This window comes from Orbicella faveolata, unplaced genomic scaffold (assembly GCF_042242905.1).
Source record: "Orbicella faveolata isolate gen_17 unplaced genomic scaffold, um_ofav_v1 contig_47, whole genome shotgun sequence".
Classification (NCBI taxonomy): domain Eukaryota; kingdom Metazoa; phylum Cnidaria; class Anthozoa; order Scleractinia; family Merulinidae; genus Orbicella; species Orbicella faveolata.
In genome coordinates, this window is record NW_028301577.1 from 860,082 (window position 1) to 870,948 (window position 10,867).

At 39.5% G+C, this 10,867-nt stretch overlaps 1 protein-coding gene and 1 pseudogene across 1 annotated transcript in view; one reads left to right on the forward strand and one right to left on the reverse strand.

The window, feature by feature from the left end:
* Positions 1-3,688, forward strand: part of LOC110046412 (replication protein A 70 kDa DNA-binding subunit-like) — a 28,576-nt gene extending 24,888 nt beyond the window's left edge. The window contains exons 21-23 of the mRNA XM_020752097.2: positions 103-210; positions 2,251-2,340; positions 2,969-3,688. Coding sequence (XP_020607756.2) covers positions 103-210; positions 2,251-2,340; positions 2,969-3,073 — 303 coding nt within the window. The 3' untranslated portion in view covers positions 3,074-3,688. The remainder of the gene's footprint in view (positions 1-102; positions 211-2,250; positions 2,341-2,968) is intronic.
* A 4,017-nt stretch (positions 3,689-7,705) lies between these two features.
* Positions 7,706-9,085, reverse strand: LOC149096723 (uncharacterized; annotated as a pseudogene).
* Positions 9,086-10,867: the final 1,782 nt, after the last annotated feature.

A 10,867-nucleotide genomic window follows, 5' to 3' on the forward strand; every position in this document is an offset into this window, starting at 1 on the left:
AAGTGTTTGGTCGCCAAACATTTCCCGTTTGGACAGGCCTTTAGACATGATTGTCTTGTAGCAAAACTTTGCACCAGTTAATGGTGATTATTTCTTTATCAGACAAACCTGGCCGATTTTACTGGTAACCAGTGGGTGACATGTTTCCAGGAAACAGCCCAAGTTCTTCTCAACACTACTGCTGATAACCTTGGTCAGCTGAAAGACTCGGTAAGACTGCGTCCGTACAAGCGTTTATTTAAGCGATACTTCGCTATCAACTAGTCCAAGATAGCGATTGCTTCAATAATATTGCTCGTAGTCAGCTAACCAAAATTATTACAAGACTGCGATCAGTCCCTGCTCTCATTGTATTTTTTTTATTTCAGTATGTTAATTTTATCAGGGCCTCTATTGGTGCCTGTCTGTCTGTCCGTCCGTCCGTCCGTCTGTCTCATCCATTATCTAGCGGCACAATTCGCGTGCGTAGAGTGGACATAGTATCCGTGCGCAACATCCTACACGGGAAATCGGGCGTTTTTTAAAAGACATTAGAGCTTTAGTAATGACCCGGTTAGGGGGGGGGGGGGGTACTCCCAGAAAAATTAGGTTGTGGTGTGCGGCCCGCTTCCCAAACCCCTTACCCTATTTATGACCAAAATCTGCGATATTCCCTACCCTATTTATGACCTGACCAAAAATTCGGAACCGTATTTATGACCTGACCCTTAAATCAAAACCATGTTTCAGACCTCACTTGCGTTATAATTAGTTCTCTAGTTCGGACCAATGTTAAATTACAGTGAACGTAATTTGTGAAGGGCTTTTGTTCATTTTCTTTTCGATAATGCTGAAAAAGTGGCTTCTTCTTAAAAACATACCCATGTCAAGGCTAGAGTACAAAAACCCATACCCTATTTATGACCAAAACGTCTGAAAACCCATATCCTTTGGGGCCGCACATACCTATATAGCCCATATATGGGAGTAACCCCCCCCCCCGGGAATAATGACGGCGCCTTCGAATTTTGCAACTATCTGGATCTATGCGCTATTCCAATCCCGGAAATAAGAGAAAAGTCAGCCGTTGTTGCACATGGAACTGGCTAGCTCAAAAGACCACCATAAACCGCATAATATCAAGCCAAGGTTTAATAATTATTCGATCTAAAAGAAATACATTTATAATTCGCAACCAGAGCAAACACAAATAAATCTTTATCTCGAAGATAAATTCAGAAAACTTGTATTTCAACTTACTTCTGTGGCGGGTAGTTACAACAGTCGCAGTTTACGGGTTAGCACTGAGTCTTTGACAGATTCTCCCGGTGAGCGGGTTTAACAAACAGATTCTCCAGGTTAGCGGGTTTAACAGACAGACTAAAATAACTTCTTTCTCACTTCGATTCTACTGAAAAACTGGTTTGAAACACAATAACCTAACGCCTTTAAATCAATGTATATAATTTATGTCAATCACGATTCTTGTCATCAAATAAATCTGCAACCGTAGTGGTTGACGGTCTCCAAACCCCGCAGAACTTGGTCATTTCACGTTGTTGTTTTGTTTTTGTTTGGGGACGTTTTCGCTGCCCGTTGCCCAATGTCAGCTCTCTAGTAGTCGTGAACATGGTGAGGGGCGGAGAACCTCCACAACTTCACAACTTGCTCCTCAATGACGTACAGTAAAGCATGAAAGCCTTTTGGGAGGCTGACTGCTTAGGGGCTAATCGTCTTGGGGGCTAAACGACTTAAACATCCATGGAAATCTTGACGTGCTAACAACGTAAGCCATTTAGTTTTTAGAAATGCATCAAAATTGCCCAAGATTTAGAAAATTTTATACTATAATACTGAAACCATAGCATAGTTAGGTGAAATTTAGCAGAAATGACAAAAGAGTAGTTAGAATAACGTCCCAATAACGTGTCCAGTTTGCAGTAGAATGTGAAAACAAACCTGGTGGCTATCGTGAACAGTAAGGTCTTTAATATTCGTTAGTTATCCCATTGTTGCGACACAGCCTATTGTTATCATTATTCTTTAATCAGCCATTGTCTATGACCTGAGGTACACTGATTGAAAGGGTTTGCCCGAAAATTCGATAGTTTTCGCAAAACAAGCTGCATGCTTTAGTTGAATGCGCCGCATTCAGTGCTTCCTTCCGCAGCGCATGTTTACTGACCGAAAATTTCATTACGTGAAACATTTGTACGACGGAGCTGAACTAGACTTTGTCCTTTAATTAAGTTTTATTTCCATTCTTGGCAGGGAGATGAACAAGGATTTGATCAGATCTTCTTACATTCAAACTTCAAAACGTACACCTTCAGGATTCGAGCAAAAATGGAGACGTACAATGTAAGATCTTTTTGGTAAAGAGAGTTTAAGCCATATAGGATAGTATGCGCATAACCCTTAAGTCTCAGCGCATACACAAATAATTTGCTGCACTCTTCTTTTTTTTTTTTATAAGAATATTGTTTTTCCCGCCAAGGTTAAATATTCTTATTTTTCTGCCGATTTTAGGCTGAAAATATTATTTTGAATATTCTTAGATTATAGTGTATGACATTTCTGTTTTCGAATGTATTTGATGACTGGATGGTGTTAAAGTAATTTAGGTGCCAGGCTACAGGTATGACTTGATATAACTTCTTACAGAAATGTTATTAGCATCGAACATGCGGCTAATGTTTTTGTTGATTTTTGGCTAGTTTTTCGCTCCGAGAAAAGAAGAATTTTACACGGTTAAGTTAAAAACATAATTGTATTGTATTTACAAATTTTCAACATACATAGTCTTTTCAAATTCTCAGCCTCGGGTTTATTCTTATATCTAAAATATCCTTAAAATTTCGCAAATTTCAGCCTCTATATTCTTATAAAACATATTCTTATAAAAAAGAAAGAGTGTATCTGTTAAGGACATTTCATTTTCTTGTTCTCATGCTTCAAGTAGTTGTTGTACACGTCTCTTTGTTTACAGGATGAGACCCGCCTCAAATGTACCTCCGTGAATGTGGCACCATTGGATTACAAGCAAGAATCCAAACGTCTGATTGCCGAGATAAAGAAGCTGAGGATGCTTTAGAATACTGCATCAGCAATGGGGACTCATTTTCATTTGTGTTTACTGCGTTAGAGTTTGCTTTACAGCCGTTCATTACTAGTAATGGTAGTCGTTACTTTCTTATGTAAATGTCGGAGATGAGCATTGATTCACCGTCAAACGATTATAGCGAAAACAGAGCACTTGAAAACGAAGGCGAAAGTACAAAGCACTCAGAGTTAAAAAAAAAAAAGAGAGAAAAAAAAACCTAAGCGCCCTAAACTTTAAAGTATAGCATACTTACCCTCTGAAAACAATAAACAGGATTCTTGTTCTTGAAATAATAGCTATGTAATTTCTTTGCAACGTTTACTACGATCCCCCACCCCTCCCCATGAGTGTGTGTGGGATTAGACCCTGCAGAGTTACGGTACTCGGTAGTGACGTGAGAGCCAAATATAACATACGCGTCAAAACCGACTTCTGGGTGAACTGAGTAGTGAACATATCTGTATATCCGATCATCGGATATACAGGGTCTAGTTCCGGTTAGCTTGAGGTATCATCCATAGGACCTTTTTTAACTTGTATCTTTATAAAGGAACTCCATGTTGATAATTCACCAAAGGGAGAAGTAAAATTTGTTATTACAAATCATCCCCGTGTCGCGTTCTCTTTGCGTTAACATCCATCTCGCGCGCTATCCGCCATTTACCTCGGGAAGGTTTTTTTTTCACTCTTTGCTGACTTGATCCTTTTCTGAAGCAATTATGTCTCTATTTTACGCAGAATATGCCTAATATCATTCGCTCACAAGGTTTCTTATCACTCCAACGTGTTTATAAATTGCACCTTGAATTTGGAACTCGGCTACAAGAATTATACTCTTATCACCCTGAAACGATTATAAAATATTTTGTAACTAATCTTAATAAACACAAACACAGCATCAGGGGCGGGCACCTCGTTTATTGATGCAGGATACAGCGAGCGTTACATCATCATAAAGAAAATACAGCAGTGAATAAACAAAAATTAAAAAGCAAAGTTGAAAGAGATGCCTTCGAGTGGCTCTTGCATAACTTACAAATTCTTAAATAGCCTACTAGCCCCTTAGGGATTCACGCCTAAAATACTTCTACAGTTAACACGAACCATACATAGTGAACATACTCCAGTGTAATTAGCGAAACGTTACAAAATATATTTATACTCTAATCACCCTGAAACGATTATAAAATATTTTGTAACTAACCTTAATAAACACAAACACAACATCAGGGGCGGGCACCTCGTTTATTAATGCCCGCTTTCGAAAATAAAGAAAGAGAACAAAGGAATCTAAGTGTGCAAACTTCAAGAAACTGAAAGTAAAGATTCTAACTTATCGTAATATAGCCGTAGCTAGCCGTCCTTGGCTCGATCAGTCTCCCATCTGCCGTGACATAAAGAGTGTAGATTTCTGCAGTCTGCTCCTTAGCGGCCCCTGTTCTTAAGCTCTGTAGATCAAACAAGTGTATAAGATGTCCTAGTTCCGCAAACGCATGCCAAGTCTAAAACTTTATTTTACTACGAATTTTTTGAGAGCAAAATATGTTCTATCTTTGAAGAAAATAAATTCATAAAATTAAAACTAAAAATTACATATAATAAACATCTGTTTTGCTCTCACATGTATAAATTCTGACAAATGCATCGCAAAAACTAACGTCACAACAACGAAGGCTAGCTAACTCGTTGACGCCGAGAAAAGCCGATTAGGCAGTCACGCAAATTGCAGCTAAGCGATGATTAGAGGGATTAGCCTTGGGGCGCGCAAACCTATTATATATCCTCAAAATCATCTCGGGAGTAACAGCGCCCCCCTTTTTATGGAAACAGGTTTTGCAAGCTCAATTTTAGCCGCCTCGAGAACACTTCTATCACAAGTCAAATCACAAATCGGAAAGCCATACCGATGGTGTGCCCAATTTATGCCATAGCAGACAGACTCAAGTGTGGAGTAGAGGGAACCCTGCTGCAGCAAAATACTCCGAATAAGGAGCAAATGACGTCTCATCAGACGGCAAACAAGCGACTTCTCAAAGCGCGAAGACCATTCTCTAAATGTTTGAAAGTCACGTGAATAACGCTCTGTTGTTGAAGGGGCCTTTGCTTTAGAGGAACGCAAGGGAAGACCTTCCGTTGACTTGCGAAGCCGTCTGGATCTCTTGAGTGGGCAACCTTTGAAGTAAACACACATCCACTTTGTAGACTTGAAAGATAACAAAAGAAATGTGAGAACAATAAGAAAAAACAAAAAAGCAACAACACGCAGATCAGAACATAAGGAAGGCCCAGAGGCCTAAATCTTGCATTCAGCACACTGTATACTGGCAGTCATGCACAAAAACGGCATGGCTCAACGGCATTAAACAGTGTAATCACCTAAGATCAACACGTGATAAACGGGCAGTCCCGCAGAAAGATGACATGGTCCAACGGCCTAAAACAGTGCAATCACCTAAGATCAACACATGATAAACGGGCAGTCCCGGACAAAAATGACATGGCCCAATGGCCTAAAACAGTGCAATCACCTAAGATCAACACATGATAAACGGGCAGTCCCGCACAAAGATGACATGGCCCAATGGCCTAAAACAGTGCAATCACCTAAGATCAACACATGATAAACGGGCAGTCCCGTACAAAGATGACATGGCCCAATGGCCTAAAACAGTGCAATCACCTAAGATCAACACATGATAAACGGGCAGTCCCGCACAAAGATGACATGGCCCAACGGCCTAAAACAGCGTAATCGTGACCGCGCGGCATGACTTCTCCATAGACAGGTTCTACTGGATACTGTACTGTACAGCCCCGACAAGCAACTAAAATTCTCCGAGCCAAAAGGGAACTGTTATTTGCCCCATGGAGATAAACATCTTTACCGTTCTCAATGAAGAGAAAATCAATAACAAAAGATCTGAAACCCCACCTACGATCCACCAAAAAAGGCCAAAAGGGAGCTGAAAGGCCAATAAAGAGTAACCAGTTCTATTGACAAAAACATATGTGGCGGATGACATTTTTAACCAACGAAACAGGTGGCACCAGCCAACAGGTTTCTCCTACCCAACTAAATGCTAGGGAATATTCGAATAGAAACTGGGAAAACTTGAATATTTTTTTTTTTAACTGGGAAAGTAATCAATTGAACAGGGACCCCCAATAAGAGATTACTTTATGAAAATAGCTATCTTTAACTGACCAGTCATCAATCGACGATCTTGCATAAGTAATCAGCTGAACGAGGTATCAACTCAGCCTCGATTTTGATATTACTTTCTTTGGCGGTATCAAATATATCACCGGCGAGTTGAAGCGAACACAGTTTCATACTACCAGAATCGACGATCAAAGGTACAGTTTGGTTGTCAGTAAACCACTTAACAGAGCACCCTGAAAGAAGAAGTGCAAACTTTTCAAAGCAAAACAAACACAGTGGAGTTCTCTCCACGTGGTACTCGATCTGGTATTCGTCTACATAGAATCTCAGTTTTTGCGCGAAAACAGGCATGTTACCAATGGCAATGAAAGCAGCCAATCCAATAGCGTTAACATCCGAGTATACAATACGAGATAGTCTGCGAGCAACGTCTGCAAAACACTGGAATTGAGATAAGAAACATTATTCTTCCAGAACTCTAACTGTATGGACACTGTCAACGGGTTAACCACAGCAGGAGCACACACGCACTCGACCACTGAACCTGTGGCCAGAAGATCAGAAATAGCCTGCTCGACAAATCACGATACTGGACTGGATGGCTGAGCGATTATTAGAAAACTAAGCTGAGGGTAGAATGTAAATAAAGAGAATCTGATACCCAACAAAAATAGTAACGCGAATAAAGCAAGAAGCACTTATATGATTTCAAAACTCTACATTAACCTTAAGGTTGCCTTTAACTTAAATATAATGCGTTCCGTCCTGATAATCAGTCTTTTATTCATTCATTCAGTCATCAGGGCTAATACAGTCGTTAACCCTCGGACTAATGCCCCGATCGTGGTACAAGGGGGATGAAACCCCTCCTTGGGTTTTCGTTCTATTAAGGCACAGAAAATAAATTTACATTCATTAAGTAGAAAGCCTTGAGCTTGCTCTATAAAATAAAGACATAATTTTTGGCTGTGAAGTAGCATGACGTCATTTGACCCGCCATCTTGGATCCGTCATCTTGGATTTTACTATTTTCTTGAAAAAGTCAAAAAATAGTCTAGAATGCTTATGAAATGTACAATTTGGTAAAATTCAGCAAAATGATGAACAAAGCTGAAAAAAAAAAATACACAAGTATGTCGAAAAAGTTGATTTTTGTCCAAACCTATACGAAGTTTGTGGTTGTCATGACAAAGTCAAAAGTAATGGACGCAGTTGACATATCCAAAATTAACGCGAACGATTTACCAGTGTTTGACACCTCATTGGAATGAACATGAACATTGAACAGCTATCTTAATCTTAATTTATTCAATTTCGCACCTCTACCATTGGTATAAATTAGTTTACTTTTCGCACAAATATTTTTTAATTTGAAAATGGTGCCAGGATGACACCGAAACGTCGTTGCTCAGTTTTTTCGCTAATCTTTATTGTTAACGATAAATGAAAAGCTACAGAAATTTTTCAGCCCCTTAGAGTAAATTGTCTTTCCAAGACTTCCAAAAAACCTTGAATCACATGGTTCAACAAAATTATCAATAAGTTCAACTGGGTCAAAGTCTCCCAATCATTTGATTATATTGAATAAATTATATACTCATCTTATCCCATTCTCTGCAATGCAGCTTGGTATTTGCCATAAGTATGTATTTTTACTGCTTGGAGGGGCTGCAGCGGCTCCTCTAAAACGGCTTGGGCAGGAAGATGGATTTGCTCAGAGGCTTCTTTGGCCGCAGCTGAAACACTTGTCTGCTAGTTGAGGCTGACGTCCACGAAAGGACTGCATGCGGAAAAAACAAAAAGGCTGATTAGAAGAAAAATAATTGCCAGTGGACAGACCATAAGTAGATGGAGCTTCACTGGATGTAGAGCGGGTAGCTGTAGAGTTGGCCAGCTAGACGCATTTTTCCGGTTTTTCTCCCGGATCTTAGCTAGCGCTCGTCTTTCGGCTGATCAGAGCTTTTTCCTCTTCCTCTGAATCTTCGGCGAGTTCGTCCGACTCGTACTTGCACTGCTACCCAAACAGCGGGGTTCTTGTCCACGGAACGAAATAACTTGGCTGCTGAAAGGTTTCCTTTTGAGATGGTCTTAATGGCCCCGTCTGTTGCTTCAAGCAGAGAGTTGCTAGACTCGTATTGTACTTTAGAGTTAAAAGAACTCGAAGCCTTGGATACCGTTTTTAGCTTCTACAGTTGAGACTGAGTGGCGGCTTGTTTCTCGTCGAGATCGCGTTTGAATGCAGCGAGCCTCTGATCAAACGTAACGTCCAAAAGACGAGGAAACAATGTTCGTGAAGCAGTCTTATGAACAGGATCTCCCTCAGTAAAGGATTGCGCGATCGAAGCGGGAACGCTCGCTCGTTCAGTATCCGACGACATAACAGCAAAAGCAAAGTTGAAAGAGATGCCTTCGAGTGGCTCTTGCATAACTTACAAATTCTTAAATAGCCTACTAGCCCCTTAGGGATTCACGCCTAAAATACTTCTACAGTTAACACGAACCATACATAGTGAACATACTCCAGTGTAACTGTTAGCGAAACGTTACAAAATATATTTAAAACAGTAAGAGCTCTTGAAAATTCTGCGATCGAGTTCGGTGGAACTTTCCATATTCCTATGTCCCACGACCATCAAACAAACAAACAAACAAACAAACTGATGAAGTTAGAATAAGCGCCTCCCCTCGAATAAGTGTCCCCTCCCCTCCCCCCTGGTTTACGGAAGAGTGCTGACACAACGAATGTATACAACACGTCAAGGACATTGCTGGGTTTTCTTTCAGCAAGGAAGCGACTTTGATCACTGCAAAAAAAGATGATTTTATATATTTTTGATGTCTAATTTCTGGCAATATTGTCTTAATTAGGTTCTAGTCAATCAAATATGTATATATGATTATTAATTTTCCCCTGTACATAGTTCTTATTCTTTTGTTAATATCTTTCGTGTTTGTAAAATTTTATATTTTGGGTATAGTAAGTCCACATCAACCCTTCGGCTGCCAAATCCCCTCTACAACCTACTTATCAAATAAAGTTTACTTACTTACTACTACTATAGTTTTGGTCGTGTTCAACCACAAGCTTAGTCAAGCTCTCTACATTGACCGTCCCAACGGATGGTAGTGAATATCTACCGATTCATTGCCTATAGCCCAACTAAGTAGTAGTAGGACTTAATTTGAAAGTGAAGAATGATCATCGCAGTTAATTTTCCAATTTAAACAATTGGAAAGAAGAAGCCTGAAAAAATCAGGGCTTCAGGGCTTCAGGGCTTTTCAGGCTTCTTCTTTCCAATTGCTTAAATTGGAAAATTAACTGCGATGATCATTCTTCACTTTCATCTACAACCGCAGTTCATATATGAATTATTTCATATAAACTTCACATCAGGACTTAATTTGCCCGCGATTTAAGAGCAATACTGAAGGGGGTGGAGCGTTTGCTGTGCGAGCCACAAAAGAATGGAACAAATTAAGTGTGGACATCAAACAGAATACCAGTGTAAAAAATTTTAAGCGCTCCCTTTTTAAAATAATTTTAGATAATCAAATTCTTAGCAAATTATTCCTGTAAATTTTTTAAAAATTTGTAAATAATCACATTTTATAAATATTTTCACGATGTATATAGGCTTAATTATTTTATTTTAATTATTTTTAATATTGTTACGATTGTTACTATTTCTTTCTTTTCAAATTTTAATTTTTGAGGGCCATTAGGTTATCAGTTTTATTACTGACAAATGTTACCCTCGTAAAATAAAGTCTTACTTACTTACTTACTTACTTACCTACTTACTTACATTTAAGGAGGGTAACACTTGACAGTAATAAAACTGATAAACTCGTGGCCCTTGTGCAGCAGACCTAGACCGGCTAATGGGGTTATATTACGTAGTTTTTCAAGAGAAACAGGATCCTTTTGAGAGTCTGACACATACATATATTACAAAAAACCCGATCACACCTGCCACGATTTGGGAAAAATTACATGTAAATAAGCGCCCCTCGATTAAGCGCCTCCCTCGAAAAGGCGCCCGCGTCCTCTTCTAAATTTAAAATAAGCGCCCCGGGCGCTAATTCGAGGATTTACGGTACTGACCTTGTGCCCGTAGTTGATACCCCGGGGTTGATATCTTAGTGGGGCGTTTTCTGGGGCTACGTCACGGACGACCCACCTTCAAATAATCAATTTTAACCGGCTCTTGACCTCCAATTATGTCAATAAACCATTCAGATTTTTCGTTTTTGATGTTTGAGTATTGCGACCTGTTTGTTGTTATTCCACTTCTATTTTACTTACTTTTTGGAAAAAGGGATTTTAAAATTGGAGTAAATCCCAACATTAACAAAAGCAAAACGGACTGGAGTGAATCCAGGGATCATCATCATGGTTGCTTATCAGTTCACACTTTTATTCACGAACAATTGGCCATTATTATGGGTTAGGCTACCCCTTTAAGGTCATGTTATGCATTTTCTGGAGCTGGCACTAAATTGCGGAAATACGGTTGGCTACTATAAATTGCAACAGGATTTAGGGAGGGCCTATTTTTGTAACCGGAAATGCATTTCAGCGGAAGTACCAAAATGCACTAGGCGTTGCAGTCCAAAATTTC